Source organism: Aquila chrysaetos, chromosome 1 (genome assembly GCF_900496995.4).
Source record: "Aquila chrysaetos chrysaetos chromosome 1, bAquChr1.4, whole genome shotgun sequence".
Taxonomy (NCBI): Eukaryota; Metazoa; Chordata; class Aves; order Accipitriformes; family Accipitridae; genus Aquila; species Aquila chrysaetos.
Genome location: NC_044004.1, coordinates 58420508 through 58446205, shown reverse-complemented (window position 1 = coordinate 58446205; position 25698 = coordinate 58420508). Strand labels below are relative to the sequence as shown.

The 25698-nt window shown below is 42.4% G+C and overlaps 1 protein-coding gene and 1 long non-coding RNA gene across 8 annotated transcripts in view; one reads left to right on the top strand and one right to left on the bottom strand.

Annotated features, from left to right (window-relative positions):
• The window catches only part of LEF1 (lymphoid enhancer binding factor 1), a 71353-nt gene extending 55783 nt beyond the window's left edge, over positions 1–15570 (top strand). For 4 of the 7 annotated variants that reach the window (XM_030019000.1, XM_030019008.1, XM_030019017.2 and 1 more), the window contains 2 exons: positions 2061–2109; positions 14453–15570. In XM_030019000.1, coding sequence (XP_029874860.1) covers positions 2061–2109; positions 14453–14532 — 129 coding nt within the window. In that variant the 3' untranslated portion in view covers positions 14533–15570. Of the gene's footprint in view, positions 1–2060; positions 2110–2764; positions 2806–8254; positions 8274–14452 lie in introns of those variants that run through there. The other 3 variants (XM_030019045.2, XM_041124585.1, XM_041124587.1) reach the window with 2 other exon arrangements.
• Positions 15571–17609: 2039 nt separating this feature from the next.
• On the bottom strand, positions 17610–25698 carry LOC115343277. The gene is made up of 2 exons (XR_003924063.2): positions 24349–25698; positions 17610–20294 (listed from the first exon to the last, which is right to left on the bottom strand). It is a non-coding gene; the product is annotated as an uncharacterized LOC115343277 (long non-coding RNA).

Sequence of the window (25698 nt, the reverse complement as noted above, 5' to 3'; positions counted from 1 at the left end):
AAAAATGAAATTGTATTCATTTAGCACAGGTATTACTGCAGTGTTTTGAGAGTTGGAAGTGACTTAGGGGTGACTCTTCTGTTTCACGTGGCTGAATTTCACAAAACAGTACAATTAAAAAATAAGTACTACTTGGTTTTAATTCTTCTATTTTGGTTTGCATGGTTATTCAGGATTTCAGAAATTTCAAGAAAACGTTAAGCATTGCTATTCGACTGTTGGCAATATCTCTGTGCTTTTTGTTGTGTTTTTATTACTGACACCCAAAGTAGTCTTGCAAAGTTGTGTGATAGTCACAAGAAGCACACTGTTTTCATAATGTGATGGTGTCTGTGTGTGCTGGAGTTGTCAGAAACTACCTCATTTGGGAATGCTGACAACTAGTTTTCAACCTAGCCTTTTCCTTCTGTTCCCCCGCTTCTGGTATCTCATAGACGGATCTCAGATCAGCTTTCAGTATGTTTTAGCACTTGAAGTCAGCATGCCATAGAGAATAAAACATAATTTTCCTCGCATGATTTTTCCATGTTAACCTCTGCACTAATGCAGAAGCATTGCCTTGGTGCTTGAGAGATAAAGCACATTGCTGTGAATTTCCCAGAGCCCTTGAAATCTGCTTTCCAACTTCTAGTCTTGGGCCCATCTTTGAGAGCTCACTCACAAGGCATTGCCTGGCCCAGTTGCCAGCCTCAGAATAAATAAGGATAGGAGCTTAAGAGTCAGGCAAGCCCACACTGTCAGAGCAGACTGGAGACCACTTAAATTCATCTGCCGTAGCTTCACCGTAGCCTGTATTTGGTGCCCTCGCTTTGCTGTCCATCGGTGAGCAAGGCAGTGGTATGAGGTGGTTTCTTACATCACGTGCCGTCCATCCTGTCGCCTTGCAGAGCAAGCTAACAGAAAGACGTGTCCTTCCACCTCAGCCCTTCCAGTTTGTGGCCACTGAGCATGGCACGGTCTGCGCCAGGACACGCGTCGGCGGCTGCCAGCCGTGCTGAGTGGGGACACCTCTGGCTGGGGGGCAGAAGGATGGACAGCGGGCTGCAGTCCCGCTTACAGCAACTGCACCAAGGTTTGCCAGAGCTCATCTGTTAGAGCCTGTCCTGGCAGCTTGAAGGCTTCTTTAAAATATAAATGGATATGACCTTTTTTTTTTAAACAACAACAAAAAAGCTCTTACTGACAATGCAGGACAATAAAGAGAAGTCATATGGAGGAATATCAAAGTGGTAATTAGGGTGATGCAAGATGATTGAGGTTTAAAATTGTGGGTCTGTACTAACCTTTTGTTTCCTGAAAGACTGTGCGAACTGGGAGCTCTGGCCTTTTCCATAGATGGGGGTGCAGGAGAAGGCCGAGTGTGTGGGTTGGCACGATGAGCCTGCGCCGGCACGCTGGTGCCAGTGTGGTGTCCAAGAAAGACAGCTGCCTGACGTCCATTTCTGTCCTGCACCTCGGTCACGTTAAGGGTGCTCTGCTGTACAGCAGTCTGCTATTTGATTATTGCACAGCGCGTTCTCTGGGCACAGCCGTATGAGACTTGGCTTTCTATTAAGGTACAAGCGTTATCAGAACAGTTTTACTTGGCTGGTTTGTACCCTGGGGACAAGTCATGGTCGTCCTAGGTACTTTCAACACCCTGTCTGCTGTTGCTATGTATGACAGTGTAAGTATCTGAATGTGTGAAGAGTTCTTGTAAGAGCCATAAATTATGATATCAACATATGTGTCATCAGATTATTAAGCGTGAGAAGTCTTTTAGATGCTTGCGGCGGCCAGTGTTAGTTGAAAAACTGCCAGAAATTGTAATTCCATGTGGATATAAAAATGTGTATTGCTCATGTGCATATTTCTCCATGGATGCTGAGAGCAAACCTTGTTACCATTGAAACAGTTGGAAGTGGGTTAGAAAATGTTTTAGCTACCCCCAAAACGATTGTTTTTTTTTCCTAACCGCTTTCTCAGTGTTCAGATGGTTTTTGTTTCTATGCTGTGAGGTGGGGGAGTGACAAAAAAAGTTCTGTGCATGTAATGGTCTGGTAAAATTGCCTATATTTCAGGGGAAGAAAAAGAAGAGGAAGAGAGAAAAGTTGCAGGAATCAGCATCAGGTAGGCCGTGACCAACTCTTACTTACCATTCACCTCAGGTATATTTTAGAAACCAGGGCTTGCGCTATTTAATTTTTACATGCTTTTCTCTAACACTTGCTTCTGATAGATGTTTTAAGATACTTCACTTTGAATGCAAGCTTGTGAAAATGCACACAATACATGTCTCCTTTCCTTTACACCTTTCCGTACAGCAGTCCTCACTGCATCAACATCTTTGGCTGAACTTACGCATTGCTGCAATCACTGTCCTGCTTTACCTTTGCTTTTCTCCTGAATCAATGTTGTATCATCCTTAGATTTAACTATGACTCAAATACTGTGTGGGATTATTGGACACTGGAAACTTCACACTGACCTTTTTGTAGCCACTGTATTTTTTATTGCTGTATTTTACATTTCTGTGTACACTAACAGCTGTCTAGTAGGTTGGCTAAAAGCATCAGTGAGGTCTCCTCTTTGCCTGTAAAATATATTCAAAGAAACACCCTGTTTTCCCCCACAAAAATGGCTGGTATAAGAACCATAAAAAAATCAAACAACAAAACCAAAAACACACCAAAAAAATCCATGTAATACTGTAGCAAACAAACTTATTTGGAATGTGCAAAAACACTGTAACAGAAATTTGTTAAAGGAAAACAATCTTCTACAGGTACAGGCCCCAGAATGACAGCTGCCTACATCTGAAGCATGGTAAGAACATCTCTAAAGCTTTCCTGATGATAAAACTGAATTGTAAAATAAGCTTTCTGATAAATTTTATGGAATAATATGAATTTAGCAAAAATTGCAGAAGTATCATATCCCAAAGCTAATGTTACTTTGACTACTGATGGTTTTTATACCGGCTATCTATTAGGTGTTCACCATTTCACTTCTTAACCTTAATATTTTCAAATTGACCATACCTCACTGACTCGCTGCAAGTCTGCCTGTGGAGTGCAGGGATGGGTTTATTAAGCAGTGCAAACCCTCCCAGCCAGCAGACTGTCACAATTCATAAGAGCAGGTTAGAAGCTGGCTTCGGAGTGCATTTTATGTGCTGACATCTACAAGATGCTGGCTGGGTACACTTTTTAAAAATTTATTCACCTGTATACTAACAAAACTTCTGCTAGGAAAATGGGAGTGTATTTCAGTTATATCAAGAATTTCTCCCTGGACTGTACAGTGGTATTTCGTGTGTGGTGCGGGTTGATTTTTTTGTTGTTGTATTTCCAGCGTGTGTTTTCTCTCTTCATATCATATCATCTGCACAGAAGGTGGAATGACTAGTGATTACACATATCCAATAACACCATCTAGCCTGCTTGTGAGTGCACATGGTACCACAGTGAGATCCTCATTTCTCAGTGTTTGTGTTGGAAGGCTGGTCCTTCTCTTCCTCTCAGTGTGATACATTTTCTAGTAGGAATGGCATTCATTTGACATAATAGTTGCTTCTATACTGTCTAAAAAATAACACTTTCTAAACTTACCTATGCATCATAACAGAAGTGGGCTCTTTATCCCCTCTCCCTCCGCCTCGTTGGGCCGCACGATCCCCTTAGCACTCAGAGTGGTTAGCAAAATGGCCTCCTGTGGGCCCTCCGCTCTGCTTGGACCTTCAGCCAGAGAAAGCCCAGTTAAGTTTGCTCTGTGCAGTGTCAGTCATCAGTCAGTCAGCATGATTCAAGCCTCTTCTGCAGTTATGCCATTATGCTGGTTAGTCTAAACTTGGTTGGGTTTCAGACTGTGGGGGGCGGTTTAAAGCTGAAGTAAAGTGAAAAGGCAAAACGCGTGCTCTTTTTTTCTTCCTGCTAAGCAAAAGTTTTTCAGGCAAGCAGACAGTCTTGCCCTTTGCAGTATGCCTGAGTCATGCTGATTTTAGACGTGGATTGCAGCATTTGGGTTCTGTAGCCTACACAACAAATGTAGCTGATCATTAGTTACAGTGACTGCCGTAAGTATTATACCTTTTAAAAAAAAAAAAATGCAAGTGCTAGTGCTTTAACCTTGAGTTTTATAATTGATATTTCAGCTTAGTTGCCCAGGTCCATGACTGTTGTATTTTTCCCTTTGATGTTAACACAGTACCAGTAAGCAAACCACACATAATTTTATCTGAATTGACGGGGAGCACTCGATTGGGATCGGAATACAACTAAGGTTCAAGTGACAGTTAAAAACCGGGGGATATTTGGTTTCTTGGATGCCTTACAATCTAAGGATGACTGCCTTGCCTACACTGAACTACTTTTTTGGAGTTTCTCTGTTTGCATTTTCCATAGCAGAGGATGAGTTGAAATAGAAGAGGGTGAATGTTCTGAGTATGTGGGTTTTCTCTCTTTCCCTTTTACCCCTACACCCCTTCCTTCCTTCCCCTTAAGCTCTGTACCGGTGTGGAAACTGTTGGTAATAATACCTGTCTCTCTGTCCTCATGCAATTTATAACACAGAGTATGAGAACAGTAGGTATCTTCTTCCATTGAAGGGGGAGTATGCTGTTGACTCCATATATGCGCATGTAGGCAGCCTCACTAAATGTTGCGTGCCGAGCGAATGCTCTCCACTGGAGACGTACAGATCTGCTCTAGCTGGAAGTAAATGCACAGAATGATTTAGGGAACCTGAATCAGCCAGACTTCAAAGTAAACTTCTGAAGGTTAAGACTCTTGCCCTTTGCAAGCCTAATCCAAAGAATGTTTTGCCCACAAGCATAATATCTTACCAGGCCCACAGCAGAGCTGTTGTAGTCTTCACTGGATGGAGATAATAAGTTTGGGAATGCCTTTCAGTGAGTGCCGCAAAGAGCTCTTGAAGACAGGAAAACACTAGCTTTCTTGCTCGTACGGATGGCGCAGCGAAGAGGGGGAAGGAGGGTGGGAGGTCTGGGAAGGAGACAAGCGTTCTGTTATCTGAGAAGAATCAGAAATGAGTAGGTGGCAAGACCAAAGAAAGAATCTCGAGATCAGCACAAAGGAGATCAGCCAGGGCTGTAATTACGGTGATGTAAGTGAGAAGGATGAAATGGTGGGAGGGTTGTGTGGTGGGATGTTCAGAGGAAAGTAACGGAAGAGACATGCAAACAGACATGATTTAAGATACTGTGAAAGTTTTGGGTGTGTTTTTTTTTGTCCATGAACACTTCAGCATGTAACTGATCTTTAAGGTAGACCTCTAACCTGCTTTTTTGCCTTGGACATCATTTGAGCAGTCAAGTCAAGGTGGTAGCATTAAGTTGCTCCTCTTCCCAGGGTTGTACGCAGCAGCAGGCTTCTTATGGCTTCACTGCTTAGGATTTAGCTGAGTTCCACGATCTCCTCCAGCCTGCTGAATGGCCAATTTGTAAAACACTTAGAGTGCTTCAGGAATACAGTGAGCTGGCACTCCAGTCTTTGCTAAATTGTCCTGGGGTACTCCGAAGCATGTCGCCATTCTTTTAAGAGTTGTGGAACTGTCCCCAAGCAGGATTTTGTTTTCAGTTGACATGGCCCAACAGAATGTTTGAAATAACTTTTATTTGTTGAAGAAATAACTCGTATTTATTCTCTCCTTTTGAAATCAACCGAGAGTGGCATAAGACCTGATAATACTAAAAATGAGTTTGGAAGAGGCCAGGAGGGAAGGGGAAATGAGGAAAGCTAAGATTAAGGACAATGTAGAGATCGTCTGTTGAGCACCTTTCAGAAAGGTGGGTGTTTTCTTGTTGCTTTAAGCACCGCCTTCTAGAAGACTTGTAAACGGGAGCAATTCTGTGTCGGAAGTGGAGATTCCTGGTTTCCTATCTGGTTTGACTTTTGGAAGGAAAACTAGCTGATTTTTAGCATCTTGTGAATATTTTTAAATCAGCAAGGAAATAGAAGGGTACTAGCAAAAATTCCTCCTGATTGTTCTGCAATGTGGAAATAGTTAACTTCTTATGACTTGCTATGTACGGTAATTGTAAAAGGCACATCATTTGACATATGGCAGGATGCAATTGGGAAGTCCTCACAAGCTACGTAATTTAACATTGTGTTTTGGCATATCTTCAAGGGCTAAAAAGAGTGATAGAGAAGCTTAATAGACATTTGAAAACCTGTGAGAAGTGTATTTGTGGCTTGCAAATTCCATGACAATTAGCATTTAGATTAGCAAAGCTTTAAAAAAATGAGAAAACTTGACTAATACTGATTTACAATCAGAAGCACTTAAAAGGATCAGAATAAGAGTGTTTAACTTTAAACAATGAATTATCTATAACCTTTCAAACTTCCTACATGGAAATTAGAGCCAAATTTTGGTGTAGAAGTGATTTTTGGATAGTGTTGTAACAAACTATGACTGGATTGTCTTTTCCTTATTACTCAGAAATAAAACGGAGTGAGGCTGTGAAAGCAGACTATAAAGTGGACCAATCTACAGCCAGAATACTGTGGAAAAGAACCATCTGATGACTGTGGTCATGGTTGACCATGGGTTTCTGGCCTGCATCCTAGAAGGGAGATGCAAAGAGGATGTGGTACTTTGCTTTCTGAGGCACATGTTTTCTAGCCTGGCTTGTCCAGTGCTCTTGAACTTGCTGCTGGAGTAGTTGAAAACAAAGCAAACGCTCCACCCCTTTCCATACCCCTTGACTGCTCAGAAGCTTTAAACAGCCTGGAGGATTTGTGCAGAAGTTAGTGCGTGTGAGAATTTGTGTGGTGATGGTGGTGCAGAGACATGTCCTGATTTGCTTTAAAAATATGTTTCCTGTGTGACCCATGTTTCCTGTTCCCTGTTTTGCCTATGAACGGTGGCCTTCAGCATAGGCAAGAGGGACAGAATGAACAGAAGAGAACTTGCTGGATTGAAACATTTATATTATTGAATACTTTGCTTAACTTCAGCCTTTTTCAGATAGGCATAGAAATTTCCAATGACAAAGGGTATAGCCCTCGGACAGATTCCCTCCTGCAACTTAATTCTGACCTGACATTGATCTTGCCGGGGTGAAAGGTAGAAAACCTCCTCTCTTTCAGGCTCTCTGACATCAAGAGAAACATCGAAAGAGCAAACCTGAAGAAAAGCTGCCTCCTGTTTAGGTGGCAGGTACAGAAGGGCACTGACACCTGCTGGGAGAGATGCAGCAGAGCAGACCGAGTGCCCCAATTTCCTTTATCAACCTGGCGGAGGAGCCTTGTGAAGTGCAGGAGGGAAGGAAGGAAGGGTATAAAAGCTATTTTGGGTGCAAACAGAGACACTGTGAAGGATAAGGGTAAGACAGGGTAGGGGCCAAGCATAGGTTTTCTAAATAAAAAAACAGCAGAACACTTTGAACTAGACAATCAGCATAGATACAGGATTAGGGAAGCAAGAAAATTCTGTAAGTATTTACGAAACCTTAGTTTTTGCAACCAAAGGGTGTAGCACGGTCAGCTCTGAAGCTGACCTTCAGCATTTCATGTTTTGAACTGACACTGACAAAGGGCAAAAGTAGATAATTCAGCAGGTGAATGTCCAGAACTTGTTTTTATTTTGTCAGAGATGCTCAAGTTGCATCTGTGAAGTTAGAGATGCCTAATGAAGTTTGAACTCGGCCACATTTACAAGTGATTAAAAAAAACAAACAAACCTGTATCGTTTCACGTCTGAGGTGTTAGCAGTAGGAGGCTTGGGCTAGAATGAAGGAACAGTGGGATGACTATTGTTCTAACTCTTCCTGTGGGATAAGGTGGGGACAGGGAGTTAATGGCTGGTGCACCATTCTTCTCTGGACTAAACCGATATATTTTAGTGGATTTAGTAAACTCCCCACCAGATTGAGAGTTCTAAGGTCATGAGCAAAACTCTGTAGAAACAAACTGTTTCATAAAGAAAACATAAGATTTTGAAATGTGGTTTCATTCCCAATCGGAAGAAAACCTCAGCATTTTAGTGTTCATCTCAGGTCTGTATTGCATTTTCATTTTTTAGTGTATTTACATGAAAAATTTCAAAATGAGAAATTGATACCATATTCCTCAACAGCTAGAAAGCAAATTGTTATGACATTGTCAAAGTCTCTCCCATTTGTTTCAGGAGACTATGCTTGGGTGAAATACATCCTCTAATTTCAATGGAATTGTATTCAAATGCAATTCTGTCAAAGCTTAGCAAACTTCAGCACTGAGTTTTGTTTCTGTCTGCCTCTGACTTTTAGAGATTATGACTGGATTGAAGAGGTCTTCTGATATACATGAATGCAAAACCAGCCATCCTGAAGACAAAAAAACCCCAAACAACAAAACGAAACCAAAAAGCCTAAATTTGATGTTGCAAAAGTCATTGCTAATAGAGCCAACCTTCTCATACCAGTTGGTTCCTTAATCCTCTACTTTAAGACTTTTTATGCAAGTCATCTTTTAAATCTCTGATCCTTTACCCACTTGTTAAGACTGTACCATATAAACAATTTTGAAAGTGTGCAGATTGGAAAGCTGTACAAGGAGGGAAGCTCACAGCAGGGCCAGCTGAAGCACCACTGTCTAGCCAGTTAAACATGAGACTGGCAACCCGTTAGACAGTATGTGTTTTAGTCTGACCTTGCAGGACACCAGTGTTCTGCCATTGGTTCCAGCAGTGGAAGCAAATGTTGGAAGCATTTGTGCAGTGAAGGTGTCTTTGGCACTGGGGTGTAGTGTGTAAGCAGGGTTAGATGGAATGAGAGAAATGGTACCGGCGACCATCTCTCTGAATTAATGTTCTTGCCATGGGCATCAATAGAGTGGAATCAGGGGGTAAAAGAACTAAGGAGACTTAACTGGGCAAAGAGACACCATTTCTGAAGTTGCTTCCTCCTTGCAAAAGTAAGATACATGTTTCTTCACTAATACTAAGTTGCATCAGAATTAAACTCAGGAGTTTTGAGAGCCCTCTATCCTTCATCTCTGGGATACCTGAAATTGGACAAGGTAAAATGTTATTGCCAAAATAACTACATAAATTAGTTTTATGGTGTGTGCATTTATTTGTCTTGAGACTAGGTGAGACTATGTTTTGATGAATAGTTGGGTTTCTTCCCATACATGTGTCTTTTGAGATACACGACAGGAGGCTTGCGTATTTCGGACCAGTAGAGATTTTTCTGCTGAGATGACTTAATGGTATCAAAGTGAAGTTGATGCGTTTGAATTTTCTGTTGGTTTCTGTGTACTGCTGTCTTACACTAGTAGTATGGCTCTGTGGATGCATGTGTGTAGAAGACTTGATGAAGCTCAATATTCAGGTTACATCTGACTTACCTTTGGTTGCATGAAAGCAACTATGTAAATTGTTCCATGTGCTGGAAGATTTAAATGTTGAGATTGTCTTTCAAAGTACAGTGTAAATTCTAACCTATGTTTAATTGTGGCAGAAAAGAAGATATACAAAGGAAACTTTACCTATTATTTCTTTCTTTTGAAAGATTTTCACTTACTACTTTACTAGTACGTCATGTCTTTTCTGTTACAGCAGGTGAAAACTAGGGGCACTGAAATTGCTACTTCAGAACAGATGCATCTTTCTTCACAGCTCTCAGTCTATAAAAGAAATAATTTTAAAAATAGTATTCTGAATATTTATTATATGCCATAAAGATGCAAAAAGGGGACAAGCCTATTTCTTCCTCCCTTGCAGATCACTTTTAGTATATTATTCTTCTTAAGAAGAATAATAAGCCGCTAGAGACAGCTGTCTAGAGGTAATCTGTTTTTTATTATAAACATAGACCCTCTCTCTCTTCCCACCTCCAACAGGAAAAACATGTTGTGGGTCTTCCTGTATGATCATTTTAAAGATTGTAGTGCAGGGATAGAGCTTCTAGTTTCATGCTGCCTACACTGGGGGCCTTTGATAAGAGCCACACCTGCTTTGGCATCACTGACTTCAGCTGCACAAAGCAGGAGCCCTAAAATACCCGGGCGTTCCCCATGCTGACACTGACCTGCTCTGGAGGAGGTCTCTGCCTCACGGAGGTGGGGAAGGCATTCCTGCTGTTCACCTAACGCATCTAGCTTAGGCCAAACTCAGAGGACAGAAGTTAGGACACCAGGCTCCACCTGTAGTCAATGGAGAAGTATTTTCAGGGGTAGCTGCTTGAGGGCATCTAAAACACCAGTAGATAATTTGTTACTGGAGACTTGGTTCACAGTTACCAGCAACGGGCTGATGCTAACAGTAGCAAGGGGGAAAAAAAACCAAGACAAAATTACCACTGACATCGCTTCAACATGGCAGTATCTGTTACAGTTTTAGGGTACAATTTTGATGTAATTTCTTTGGCAACAAAGGCAGCTTAAAAGGTTTCCTCTGCTGCCTGCTGGTATCCAGCTCTTGCAGAGGGGGCTTTTTCCTGTGTCCCGTAGGTCCCTCCATCCATGTGCTGTAACAGCTTGTAGGACCCTGCAGCAAATTGGGCTACTAAAATGACTGGGGTTTTGCTGGGAGGTGTTTTTTTTTGTTTAGAAACAACAAAGGTTGTGGAGTGTTTGTTTTTGTTTGCCCAGAACATTTCAAGGATCTGGTTTAGGCTAACCCCACAAACCATGGCACAGCTGGGCAGGAAGAGGAGCAGACTGCAATGCCGGCATCTATCTGCTTGCGCCTGAAACTCTCTCCAGCTCTGCTGCTAAAGAAAATACAAAGGGGCTTCACAAACAGCGTGAACCTTTCCAATAAATAATGACCTGGTTTTGCATACCCAAGTTTCTGGAGTATTGGATAAACCCTGGCAGTAAGTCGAACATGTTCATTTTGGACTTCAAAAGAAAATGACAGTTTCAGCTGCGGGGTCCCTGAGTTTGCCATGTTGTTTGAAGTACTGGATTAAAAGCCAGGTTTGGAGACTGACTTTTTTTTTTTTTAAATACATATAACTGCAGTTATATGTTGTCTTGTCTCTTCTTACAACTGTATGAAAACAACCTATGGTGGGGAAAGGTGTAGAAAAAAAGTACCTGGTTTAAAATTTTTACTTTTTCTTGCTTTCTGTGAAGGATTGGCTATCTCTTTTACTCTGTACTTACTCCTGCACCGACCCAGACGCTCTTGACTTTCTTCCATAACCTCTGCCGATTAGCATGACCTGGATGAAGCTGCATAATCCTCTCCCTTGTTCTAGCAAAATGGAGATCAGTTAAAGACTAGAGGAGGAGGACAAGGCCCTTGCAGACCCACCCTTCAATCCATCTCATTCCCAAGCGTGGGGAGGACTTCTGATCCCCCTCTGATGCTCTTGCCCTCAGCCATTGAGCCCAGGCTTGTTAGGAGGCTTTAGTTTCACTGTAGTGATTCCTGAAATACAGTTTTATGACTTCAGTAGTAAGGCTTTTCTTTTTACACTGAATTACTTTTGAATTTTATTTGTTTCTTACTCGAGGTGGGTTTTTTTTTCCCTTTCCTCCTGCAGTCAGATGTACACTGCAAATGGCACAGACAGTACCTCCTATTGTGGCTCGGGCTCAAGACTTCACATATGTAAAATGTGACTTGCAGCACTTTCTTTGAAGCCTAACCACAGCCAGGGAGCTGTAATTGCAGTCTTTGATTGCGCCGACTTCACTTGTGGATTGGGCTTTGCTAGGGCATGCCTCGCTTGGCGAGACTTCAGCTACAGCCCCCCAGTGAAGCCTTAGATGTGGGAAGTCTTCAGTCTCCTTAGCACATGCCTGTGGTTTCTTGAAAAGAATCCTGATTTGACCTGTTTTATATCTGTAAGGCAACACCATCGTCATTCATATGTTTTAGGTATTATTTGGTTTATCAGCAGTAGAAGCAATTTCCAGCATGTAGCCTTAATGTGCAGCTGGGGAAAGGCTGGGTTCTAGATGCTGTTTTCAGAATAGCTACTGTGTAATTTTCTGTACTGCAGTATTCGCATAAAAAATAAAAATATTTGGGGCTTCGCTGTGCCTGACCCCCTTGCAGAATTACAGTAGTATCTGCAGCCTCTCTATTGGAGCGGGGGATAATTAGGTGCCGAGAGGGGCTATGGAAAGGAGGCGGGCGCTGCGAAAGCTGCGTTTGGATTGAGAAAGAAGCAATGGCCGCTGTTTGGGAAAGCTGAGGGCCAGAGCAAGGCCGCGGTCGTTATTTTAACCTCCTGACTTCAAAGACAGCTTGCTGGTAAGGGAAGGGGGGAGGAGGCACGGAACCATCTCAACAGAAGAGCATTTCATTTCCTTCAGTGAAGTAGACATTCCTGGCTGCTAATGGGGAGTAGCTCTGAATCACAGCACTTGTATCAGACTGCTGTGAACTACTGGCCTGGCGCCTCAAGGCCATTCCTCAACAGGAAGCTGAATGTTTTCATGTAAGACTGAGAGGAAAACCTTCCCAGGAAGAGCAACCTGGACCAAACCTTTGAAAATCTGGGATGAAAAGGCACAAAATAAATATAAAGCTGCAGGGTGCTCTCCCCAGTGTTCCTCTGCTGTTTGCTTGGCCCCTCTTTCGTGCTCCTTGGAAAGGTAGAGCCCTTCGCAGCTCTTTGATCCGCATGTGTTACGGAGCACTGTGCTACTTATAAAAAAAAAAAAAAAGAAAAGGCAGGAAGCTCAGAAGGCTTTTTTTAGTTGGGACTTGGGCTGGTTTTGTGAGGAAATAGGAACTGAATTAGTCAATACAGACCACCTCTGTTGAAACCACTGGTTTGCCAGTGGACTTTCAGCTGTACTGTTTAAGAGGCCACAGTGGCTTTAAATATCCTTTTATGGCTACCAGCAGCAGGTGAAAGTTATTCATTATGTATCAGGGATGGTGGTATTTGGGGGTGGGGAGAGCGTCCTTCAAGTTAAAGCTATACAGGACAGTTTGATATAAATTTGTGCTTGTTCTTTCTACCTTACTTAGTCTGCAGCTAAACTTCAGTGTCCTCAGCTTTCCTTTCCACTAAAACAATGCTTGTGTGGGTGGCCTCTGATGAGGAGTCAACTTGTTTAGTAAGATTTTGGGCCCTCAGCTTGCACTCACTAAAATCAAAGGGTCCACAATCAGTTTCGGAGGCTTTCTACCCTGGAGTACGTTAGCCTGCGTAACTCCTTATTCAGGAGCTGTACTCAACCAGTACGGGCAAAATGCTTTGCGTCGTGGTGGTTTACACGGAAGCTGCAGCAGATGGGAGGTGGGTGCCCAGTTACAAATGGCCCTGGTTTAAATACTGCTGCTGTAATATTTGCTGATTAATTTCTGCTTGTGGCTTTTACAGGCTCAAACAGTCTATTATGATTAGTCTAACAGAAGTTTGACTCGTGGTTTAAACCATGTCTTCATAAACTTGTTCTGTCTTGCCTTGTGTGATTCAAAGTGCTGGCAGTGTATCTTCTTTGTGTGACTAAGCATTTTGTGTTTCTTCTGGTGAAAATTCACTCACCTTCTCCAACAAACTGCATTCCTGTGCCAATTTTGGTCATTCTCAAAAGCTCTGCTCATTGAACCCTCTACTTGTTTGGCAGCTGAGTAGTTCCTGGAGGCCTAGAGGTTAACATAGATTTTTTGAGATACCACTAATCCTGAGACCATTACTGGAGAGCATGTGTCCGTCTGTGGAAAAACGCCTGACTCGTTAGACAGTCTTTGGGTGGAGTCCCTGTTATAACCCAGTTGTCTGGGTCAGAAGGGCAGGGGTGATGGTTGAGTTAGCAATTCCCTAAGTCAGCTGACGTAACCCAGAGACCTAATGATGAAGAACGGTTCCTCTCTGGATGAGCAGTATCTATGAGGCTTGCACTGTTGGCCTTTTCACATGCTCTAAGAACATAAATCCTTCCAAGATCCTAGTGAATTTTACTGCTAGGTAACTGGCAGCCGGTAATCGCAACTGGAGGATGTTCCCCACCCCGCTGAAGAGCAGAATGAATCGTCCCCAGTTGTGTGGATGCATGGTAGGGTCAGTGTTCACACAAGCCTCACCCACCACATTCCTCTACCCAGCTGCTTACAGAAGACAGCATTTCTTCATTTCTGCAGGGAGTAGAGCTTGAGGCTCTGAAGTAGAGGTTTAATTGACTTCAACAACTGTAGTACCAAAGCCTGAGGATGTCTAGTTTTGTAACAGATATCTAGGTCAAATGTTGTAGATAAATGAAATCCACTACAAAAGGGAATTACTTCTGTAATATGTTGAATGTCTAAATAGCTTTCTAGTTGGTGTGGACATCTATTTACAATCCAAAGTACTCTCCATAAATATTCTTGCAAACTTCAAGCAAGAGCAAATAGCAATACTCTGCACTTAACTTTGACATTGCAAACGCACGTTCCACTAATACAGTTGTCATAGAGTTACAGTGACCCATCACCAGCTTCTCTGAAGGAATAAAAATAAAAAAAAGGTTCCTTATAGTCTTTATCACTCTCTTTCTCTTTCCCCTCCCTGTAGGTGGGAAAAGAAATGCTTTCTCAACTTGCAAAGCAAAGGCGGCGACACCAGGACCCCTTCTGGAGATGGAAGCTTGTTAAACCCTAGGTGTGTCCTTCATCCACGCAGACCACCCCCAAGGAGTCTGTCTAGGATGTCATTCACCCTGATGTCACTGCTAGAGACACTGAATCATAAAGACAATCACTGCCAAAATCCTTCACTATCACGAGGTCCAGCCCCGATATAAATAGAGCAAATGAGCTCCTGGGTCAGCAGAGCAGCTTTTGTCTTCACTCCACCTCTGCCTTGCACTCTTAAGCCCCCGTCTCATCTGTGTCCATACCGAGTCAGCAAAGTAGCGTGGCTGTCTCTGCCTGCTTCAGCCAACAGAATTACGTAGACCACAGCTGCCCCATACAGCACATCGAGGAATGGAATTTGCCTGGACCAGGATGACACACTCAACCTTCTTTTTATTTAATGGTGCGACAGGATCAATTTTGGTTTTAGCTTTTTTAAGAAACTTGAATGCTTTTATATTTTAACTTTTAGTTTGTAATTTCTTTGGTGTATATTTTACTAGGTATGAGCTTTTAAACAAGTGTCAGAAATCTGAAATACTTTTTAAATAAAAGGGGTTTTTCTTTTTTTTTTTTTTTCTGCCAGAGGAAAAACCTGTATGGAAAAAAGGTGGCTTTTTTGTTAAACTATTTGTAACAAATAGTGGCCTCTCAGTCTATATAATACAGTGTCCTGTAGAACTAAATAAATGTAACAACAGTCAGCTGGTCAGTAGACACATCAGTCTTGCATCATCTACTCTGTAAACATAAGCAATACATCCAGCAAATCTGACTGCAGTGAGTTCTCCTTCTCACCCATTCCCCTTCTCCTTGTAAAAAGCCCAGCACTTGAATTATTACTTCAATTGTTCTGTATTTGTATCTGTTTTTGTTAGCCTGTTAGTGGGATTTTATGCCAGTTGTTGAAATGAGCATTGATGTACCCATTTTTTAAAATAGTAAGGCACAGCCTTTGCCAAAAATACTGTCAACCGATTTTTTTTTTTTTTTTGTCATTCCAGTTTGAGTTAATGTGCTGAGCATTTGTTTTTTAATAAAAGCTTTGTAATAAAACTAAAGTCAATTGTCTGGCTTAAAAAAAAAAAAAAATGAGAATGGCTTGTGCTAGAATCCCTCGAAGGTAGAAGCAAGCCCAGGAAGGCACAGTCACTTCTAAGGCTGAAGACTTTTGAGTGAGTCTTCCCTCATAGGAAATGCAATGTGTCTGTACAGCTGTTTGCTCACTTGAAGTAGTCATTTTGGAAGATGACTGTCTCTTTCTTCCTAAAGAGAGCAGAAGTCTCTTCTTTTCATACTAGGAGTAAGGAAGGGGCCAGCTCAGTGCTCCCTTATGCTTCTCAGTTAGATTTGGCCCACATGGAAGTACCAGGGTCTGCGATCCTTCCATCTTCAGTTTCCTACTAAAATCTTAAGTGAATGCAGCAGCGGTTTTAAGCTTATGATTAGGAATATAGATTCCCCTCTTTCTGGATGCAGTCCATGCCCACACAAGAGGTGGGAGCCTACAGTTAAATTTCTTATAGCTGTATAAATTATCCTACAGTCAGGGACTGGAGCTGGCTGCAGAATCAGCTGTGGAGGGCCGAGTTTCACAGTGTCAGATCCAGAGAGTCAGCATGCCCTGCCTACAGCCAATGGTGCCCGTGAGACATTCCTGCAATAGCAAGCAGCTCCTCTGCACACTTCAAAACTGGAAACACAGGAGTTTGAGTCTTTCAAGCCCCAAACACTACCAGCAACGTCTCTGACACCTTTCCCCTTTTGTTCAGGGACTGGAATTCCAACAGCTATGAAAAACAGACACAGCTGCCTGACTTCTACTGAAGGACTTCAAAAGGAAAAAAACACCGTAGCCATAGATAAACTATTCCAATGGTTTGTGAGCACCACTGCAGAAGAATTATTATGAACTGTACATTGAATCAGCATACCTTGTATTCTAGCTCCTGAATCTTGTTTGGTGCAAGACTGGGCTGAGTCAAGCCTGAGCTACAAGAAATGACATAGGTGAGTTACTGCCTAAGGAAGCTTTGCCATTAGATTGTTTGTAACTGACCCTTAAACTCTGTTGCATAAGAAATTTCATAATTAAAGATGTTATAAAACAGCTTCCTCTTAAACCAGCATGCACTGCACACAAACCCAATTTTAACAATGTAACCAGCATATTAGTTCTTGCAATATTTATTTCTAGCAACTACTGATTACGTTAATGTGGTGGGTTGACCCTGGCTGGACACCAGGTGCCCACCAAAGCCACTCTATCACTCCCCCTCCTCAGCTGGACAGAGGAGAGAAAATATAACAAAAGGCTCGTGGGTCAAGATAAGGACAGGGAGAGATCACTCACCAATTACCATCACGGGCAAAATGGACTCGACTTGGGGAAATTAGTTTAATTTATTACAAATCAAATCAGAGTAGGATGATGAGAAATAAAACCAAATCTTCCCCACCACCACTCCCTTCTTCCTGAGCTCAACTCCACTCCCAATTTTCTCTACCTCTTCCCCCTGGCGGCACAGGGGGACGAGGAATGGGGGTTGGGGTCAGTTCATCACACATTGTCTCTGCCGCTCCTTCCTCCTCAGGGGGAGGACTCATCACTCCTCCCCTGCTACAGCGTGGGGTCCCACCCACGGGAGACAGTCTTCCACGAACTTCTCTGATGTGAGTCCTTGCCACGGGCTGCAGTTCTTCACGAACTGCTCCAGCATGGGCCCCTTCCACAGGGTGCAGTCCTTCAGGAGCACACTGCTCCAGCGTGGGTCCCCCACAGGGTCACAAGTCCTGCCAGAAAACCTGCTCCAGCATGAGCTCCTCTCTCCATGGGGCCACAGGTCCTGCCAGGAGCCTGCTCCAGCACAGGCTTCCCACAGGGTCACAGCCTCCAGGCGTCCACCTGCTCCGGCGTGGGGTCCTCCACAGGCTGCAGGTGGATATCTGCTCCACCATGGACCTCCATGGGCTGCAGGGGGACAGCGTGCCTCACCATGGTCTTCACCACAGGCTGCAGGAGAATCTCTGCTCCAGTGCCTGGAGCACCTCCTCCTCCTCTCTTTGGCTGCAGTTGCCCTTGCACAGTTTCCCCCCCTCTTCTTAAATATGTCATCCCTGAGGCGCTACCACCATCGCTTGATGGGCTCAGCCTCGGCCAGAGGTGGGTCCATCTTGGAACTGGCTGGCATTGGCCCTATGGGACATGGGGGAAGCTTCTAGCAGCTTCTCACAGAAGCTGCCCCTGTAGCCTCCCTGCTACCAAAACCTTGCCACGCAAACCCAATACAGTTTAAAAAAAAGCAAAAGAAGTGACAAGGCAAGGGAATGTTTTCAGATGGCAGCAGAAAAGACCTCTGAGAGGACAGCAACTGTATACTGGAGTTTTGCAAGACTTAGCTACGTTTCCATTCCAGTCAATTATCCCAGCCTTTGCTGGAAACCTGTCTGGTTTTCGGTCTGGGGTTTGGTTTTGTTTTTAAAGGGAAAAAAGCAAGTACTTTAGTGCAGTAATCTTCTAAATCAAGGATTACTGTAGTGAGTTCTGTAAATTACATGTTCCAAAGATAACAGTTCTTTTTAAAACTTTTTAAAACATGACTACTTTATTTAGGTTTTTTAATGGCTATTTAAAAAGCCACTTACCCATTTTGAAAAAAAAATTGTTCCCAATAGAGATGTTAGCCTTATATAGCACGTTGTCCCACATACACTTTATGTAGTGAACAGTTGCCTGTCTTAAGGACGAAAGGTCTTTCAGCTCTAACAGTGAAGGAGAAAAAGAATTCAGGAGCTAAAAATAACATCTCTGCTGTTAACATACAGTGAGCAAGCACCATGTGTTGGGTTCATTCATAGATCAAAGCCCTTTCACATGTAGCAACTATGGGAAAGGTTAACTAATATGCAAGGCTTAGGATGCTCCCATGGGAGTACCTGAAACAGAGTATCAGCGCTACCCTGGAATACCCTCTGCGACTTGGGTCAGTGTCCGCTCCTGCTCCCCACTGCTAATCAGCATTTGTTCCTGCAAGACTGAAAGAGCAAACTGGCCTGGGCCCTCGCTGTACCGTGCCAGCTTGTCAGTGGAGACGGATGAGCTAGTAAAAAAGGCCTGGTGATGGTGGTGTTACCCTGGCAGTAAGACCAGGTTTAAATCCTTGTGATACCAAATAAAGTATTCCAGGTGAGACTCAAAAACGACTCCTAAATTCCCGATGTGAAATTTAGGCAGAAGTCAGCATCTAACTATGCCTCTCTTGCGTGCCCGAGGAGATGATTACCCTGTATTTCCCACAGAAAATGTCTAAAAGGATTTAAATGCTCCTACCTAATGGCTGAGTTAATTACCCAGATGCTTCTGCACAAGCATTCATAAACCCACTCTCTCCCTCCATACTTCATTCCACGCATGCACCAAAACCACTTCTGCACAGACCACAGTACAGGTAGTCCCATTCATAAACACAGGAGATATCCTAGTAGCTAGGAAATACACATCCTTCTCCCTCCCCTCACCAAAAAACCACCGAAGGGCAAAGACACAGAACAGGGCAGTTGAGCCAGGATTATTTACAGCTAATCAGGCCAACATCACAGGATGGTCTGGCTCCTCAGGCTTCTGGATCACCTGGAACAGAGCCATTTCCCCTCTGTTACATAAAAGAACAATGCTGCAGGCTAACTTTGGCTTCTTACACAGAAAGTGATGACAGATTCACTAGTTGGGCTTTTAGGGACTCACCAGCTCTAGAGAATTATCTTCTGTTGTAGTTTCCCCTTTGGATTAGCTAACAAAAGGCAGTAAGTTAGTTGTACAAGTGATAGCTTGATGGTTAGGTCAATTTGCAGCACATGTGGGACCTTAAAGACCCAATCTTCGCTCCAGGCTGTAGGACAGCAGAATCCAGAGCATCAGTCATCTGCACTCCTTTGAAACCACTAAAGTGCACAAGGCTTTGAAGCAACCATTCCATTTCCTGATGGCCTCCTGCTCTGATCTACATGGCAGCTAATTAGGCTAAAACAAGACAAGCAGAAAATGAAGGACACTGCAGAGACTAAGAAATGCCCACTAACCTCTCCAGTAACACAACTGCAGTTTGTTCCCTTGCATTCGCAAGGGGGCTAACGTGCCAGAAAGCCTCTTCTCCAGCATAAGGACCTAATACAAAGTAGAACATGATGGGGGAAAAAAGCGACTCCACAAATAGCCAGAAGCCTGTCAGCTATGGACACATTTCTCCTAAGTCGGGTCACTGACAAAACTACTGGGCTAAGAAGGAAGTTAGCCAAAAGGAGACCAGCTGTAACAGGAAAATGGCCTGCTGTAAACACAGACATTCTGAGATGAAGCCAAAAACCTAGAAAGTGTGCCCAAACACATTCATTTTTCCACATGACAGACCAGGACAAGAACTTCTGGATTAATGTATGAATTTACTCTGTGAGTCTCCTCATGGATACAAAGATCTGCTTTAGAAAGCAAGCAAGCAAGCAAGCATCTGCAGCCCCAGGAAAAGGGACATATCTGCCAGAAATATGGGAAATGAACCTCTTAACCACCAGCTTTCAGCCAGGTCAAAGCAAGGACTAAAATTCTGCTCCCCATCCTCCCGGGTAAATACTCATACCTTCAGGCCATGGGCTTTAAATGTTGTCTCTCTGGCTGGCACACTCCTCCTGCAACAACCGTAACTTCACTGAGCCACAGAAGTAGCGTCTGCTTGGCTGAGATAATAATCACTGCTTGCCTGGTCTGGGATGCTAAGGTTTTCTTCCTGTGAATGATGTTCAGCAAAACACACTTCACCCATCAAAAACCACAAAACACAACTCACCCATCCCACCTCCCAGAAACCCAACACATACAAATAAGTGACAGGTTTGTTCACCCCTCTCAGCTAAGGAAAACCAACACGAACCAGCAGAGCTAGGAGAAAAATTTCCATCTGCCTCATACCAGAAGAGCAACTCACCCAAGAACTGGTCTGTCCTGTTCACTGTGCTGAGAAAAGGTAACTACAACAAAATAAAATCTTCAGCAGAATAAGAAAAATAACATACTCCACAACTTAATGGTGGTCAAGATACTTACTTGGAGAGGCAACTCTTTGAATTTGGATTAATTTCCTACAGCTAAGAAAACTGGCTGAAAATACTGCAGGGTATTGATTAGGCTGAAGTGGGACCATCTCTGTGTCTTCTTTTAAGACAGAGAGAACAAGCCAGAGAAACAAGGACTCAGATCTTGACAAAGCAAAATGCTATATAAGGGTTAGTTTTTCTCAGCACCTGCCTGTGAAAGTGAAGTACTGGGTAATAGAGGAAGAGACAGTAGACACCAGAACATGGCCGTGGCCCCACTCCTTGACTGAGATGAAGTTTCAAAGCCCGAGACCACCCAATCCTAAATCAGATAGGCAGTAATCATGTTTGCAAACAAACCATGTGGCAGAATGGCCACTGCTTGCTTCCTGTAAAACCTGCCAACTCAAACCCTACTCAACTTTTTAGTACAATGTCCTGAAAGAATTCACAATCAAAACACCATAATCTAAGGTCCCTCAACAAATTTAACAATGAGTTGTTTTAATCACTGAAAATTCAGATTTTATAAGGAAGATTTTGACATATGGTCTAAAAGTTTCACTTTATGTGGGGCTGGTATAACTGCATGGCTCAGAAATAAAACCACTCACAGCACTCAGTTAGCACTGAGCAGTCTAGTTCTGCCTATACTGGTATTCTAAAGGAGTTACTCCCCACGATTTTTTTTCTTTTTTTTTTTTTTTTTTTAATGTGTGAATTTACTGAAATTACTTATGAAACAGAATAGCAAGCAATTTCTCAATATCCAAGCAGTTTATTCCCTCCTTCCTCTGGTCCATTTGATTTCACCCCTGCTCCATGGTTTCTCCGTCCTTCCACTTCTCTCTTGTGTTTGACCGACTCCTCTGCTCTTGCCCTGTCCTCATGGGCAACTGGGGCTTCCCTGCTGATGGAACAGCACTGCTAAGTGCTCTTGCCCACTAGGAAGGAGGGTCCCCTTTCCAATGACCTAACGCTGGATTTTCTATGAACATAAAAATGGACTTAAATCTGGCACAAGTCTAACACTTATACTGTATCTTCAGTCAGTCCAGTTTGGCAATAAAAACCATTTGAAGAAAGAATGAAGGAAAAGACTAATTTCAAGTCAATTTAAGGAAGAATTTCCCCTTATATCTGTTCCCGAAACACATTCCAAGGATGGTACTTCCTTAGTTCACAGATATGTTGTGAGGATCAGATACAATTACATGTAACTAGTATAAACCACTGACAGAAGAATTAAGGGATATCTTAAATGAGATGCATACAACTACACTACGGGTATAGTTATTGTAACCGCTACCACACAATTATATAAACATGGAATATACTGTATTTATCAACCAACATTTGAAGAATTCTTCAGATCACCTTACTCTAACAGCTGTCTCACTAGCTTAACGCCTTGTGATTTTTGTTTGGGACTTACCTCACTTCCAGAGGCAATGGTAACAATGCAGGGAATAGTAAGAGAACAAAGTTGATGGGCGTGGATTTAAGTGTTTCACCTGAACTATTTTCTATTGTGCACTATTGTAGCATTACCTTTCCGTGATCCCAGGGAAGCATGGAGAGACTTGTGCTTAGGCTGAGGGTTGTAACTAAGCAGAAGTAACAGCTCACAGAAAAGATGAAATGGAAAAGCATTAACACCAGTCCCAACTACACACTGCTACTATGATTGCTGAACACTGAAGACTAGGCAGCACTTTCTCACCTGTCCCTTTACCAGATTTCATCCAATTTTTTTCAGACATTATGGCCAATACTTAGTTAAATTAGGTAATTTATAGACATGACAACTCCTAAAGAGGACAGGAAAGCCTGCAAAGTTCTTTGGAGCATACACTAGTTGGGGTTGAAGGGGGTCCTTGCTAATTCACATCTTGAAATCAGTTCTATTCAAAGGTATCTAAAATCCTTTAACACACGCTGGATTTCCAGCTGCCATGTCAAATATCAAATTTCCTTACTTCTCTCTCTATTCCTCAGCAGATCCAGCAAGTTCTCCAAAAGAACTTCCTTCCACAGAGAAGGCAGAGAAAGTGGCTCTCCTTCCCTGCCAGTGGCCAAAAATTCACATGGAATATTAGTTAAAAGAAAGCAAGCTTTGTGGGCAAGCAAGCCTTCACAAACCGCTATACTTAAATCAGGATAACCTACTGTACAGGCACTGCTTTTGTTTAGACTGATTTAATTTCATTATTTAGATTGATTTTTAGATTGTAATTCCCAATTTCAATATAAATTAGTTGTAAGTTGAGCTAGGTGCCTGTGGGTTTGCACTACTCTCATAACGTGAATTAAAATGAATTCTAAGGCAAACTGATACCAGCCATAGCTAAGCCCAGTCTTATCTGTCACTGAAACAGTTGATTCCCTAAAAACACAATAAAAGCAATTTTTCAAAATCATAGTCTTCACTGGAAACTTTCCTCCTTGTGATGTTAGCTGCCACTGCAGAAAAGCTCTGCTCTCTGCCAAAAAGCAGCAAGCCTGCAAGTGAAGATCGTGCCTATTGTATGATCATTTGACATATTCATCATCATTTGCCATTATTCTTCCCTTCAATCAGCATGCCACTTTAAATGTCACATGTCAATAAGCTAAGCGATGTTTTCAGCTGTAAGCCTGTGCAAATAATCTTTAGAGTATAACTCTGCCCTTGAGGTAAACTATATGCTCAACTTTTATTCTAAGACAACCAAATGTCCTTACAAATTTAGATCCAAGTAACAATACTGGCTTCAGTTCATAGATTTGCCAGTTTAACGTCAACTTAGGCAACAATAGCTTTCAGTCTTAGCCAAAAATAAAATGCCAAGTCTCTAAGAAAGAGAAAGACTTCTTCCTCAGTTCAAATTAATGCTTTTGTTTAAAGAAATAAAAAAGATGGTATCAGGAAAACCACTCATGAAATTAACAGCATCTTCTCCCCCTCCTCTGATATTCTCTCCCCTTTTTGAAAGAAAAATTCACCACTTTAAAAACCTCATCTCTCTAGTACTGAATAAATTAAATTCTCCAAGTATCTTCGGTCTCCTACTCTAAAGTAAACTATTTAAATGCTTATCATAGATCTCACTCTTCACAGACACTGCCATTTTCCTAAAAGCACCCTGACAGGGTTTTAGAATCCACAGCCTTGTTCAAATCAGCTCTCTCTCAATTAAGTATTTCCCTGTAGCCTATTTTACCCACGCTCCTTCCTCAAAGGACTCACGCAAGTTTTTTTAAGCACTTAAAACGTTATTTGGGTGCCTAACTTTCACTGCTCGCTCTCTGACACTAATGTCATGATAGTATCCAGAAATCAATCTGTAAGCAGTTGTGATAACCCTTTGGCTCAAAAGAAAGTGAAGCGGGAGGGTAAAGAAATCCGGAGGCAGTATTTTTTCTGACTGTTAGATTGCTACTATCTGAAATTACTAATTAGCAAGAAGAGATTTTTGTTCCTGCAACTGATTCTGTTCAAGTAGATAAACAGCAAACAGAGGAGGAAAAAGCTGAAAATTGCTGTTTTCTTTCACATTCTCTCAAGAACTGAAGGCAGGTGGGAGAACTTGTCATTAAAATCCACACCAGTTCTCTTCTAATATTCCCCATTCTTTTGAAAATTAAGTTCAAGATTTAAATAAAATTAGGACCCCCCAAAACAGGCTCTTCCATAAATACATCCTCTTTAAGTTCTGAGAGGCATTTCAGTGCTGAAAAGAAATCATTGGAAGCTAGATGTCTCACCTGTTTCAACACTCTGGAAAACATCACTAGGCTTCCAACTGAAAAAGGCTTTTAGAAATCTCACCCTAAATTGCAAAGAAGAAAGAAATGCAACATCAGCTGTAAGGAACCCATTAGCCCTCTTGTCGTCTTCAGAGAAATAAGGACTTCAAGCACTTGTCAGAAACATTTTACCTTTTACTACCTCTTTAGAGAAAACCAACAACTAAGAAGCCTGTGAAATATAAATGCAGCGTATCTTCAACCTGCTTATGCTTGCAGCTTCATAGGATTCAAAACAGTAGGTCTCAAAGTTAATGTAAAGTAGTTAAAGATTCAGAGTTGAAGCAAGGGCTTTCAATGACTGCAGTGCTTCAGTCCGGCTCAGGGCATCACTGCCTGCCAAGGACGAGTCTGGGAAGAGAGTGGTCCCTTCATCAGATCATAGACCATTACATTACCTACACAGGCCCTGCCACCAGCAGAGCAGACAAATCTCGGTCTGTGGACAATCAAAACCCACTTATTGTAAGTGTGTGGGTTTACCAATTTCTATTGCACAAACGTTTAATAGATCCACTTGAGTATGCAAGGATAATTAAGCAAAAAAAGGGGGATTTTATTTGGTGCTAATTCACCACATGCAAATTCCAGCTGTTTACTGTAGACCTACCGCCAAGCATACACTTCTTCCCACAGCTCATCAGAAAGCCTCTCGCTGGTGAAAGTGGTTAATCCACAAGATTTTTGTTGCTGAAGCCAAGACTCCAAATGGGGGGTTTACGTTACTAATGACAAAAATTTTGCATTCTTTAACTAGCGAATACTGTAAGGGTTTGCCCATTTACAGAAAACCACCCTAGTGGTTGCTGGCAGAAAAAACAGGACCAGAATAGAAGAAGTTGTTACCAGGCAGGAGAGAGATGCACCAAGCAAAGCAGCAGTGAACAACAGACTAGGAAAAAATCTTGTTATCTGGCAGCATGAAACAGCCAAAGTAAGCGACAAGTTCCTTAGTGCCCGCCAAGCAAAAGCCTTGTGCTAAAATATCCTCCTGTGCCCTGGCCAACTTACAGCATCTGACCAAAGGCTGGAAACAAAACTTGGCCTTATGCCTCACTGTGATGCCTCATGCCACCCCATGACAAAAGAAATGGCTCCTTTAATAACTAGGTTTGGTGTTTCGTATTATTCTTACCCCAGAAGCATCCAAAACACCCAGCCAGCATTAGAGCTTTATGGTGCTGGTTTCTCTGCAAAGAATGCATTGCTGCAAGTTATTTGCAATTTATAGAAAACCAAAGAGAAAACCTCTAAGGGAATAAAAGAGAAGAGTGAATTGAACAAGTGCAAAGCTATTCTATGGGCATA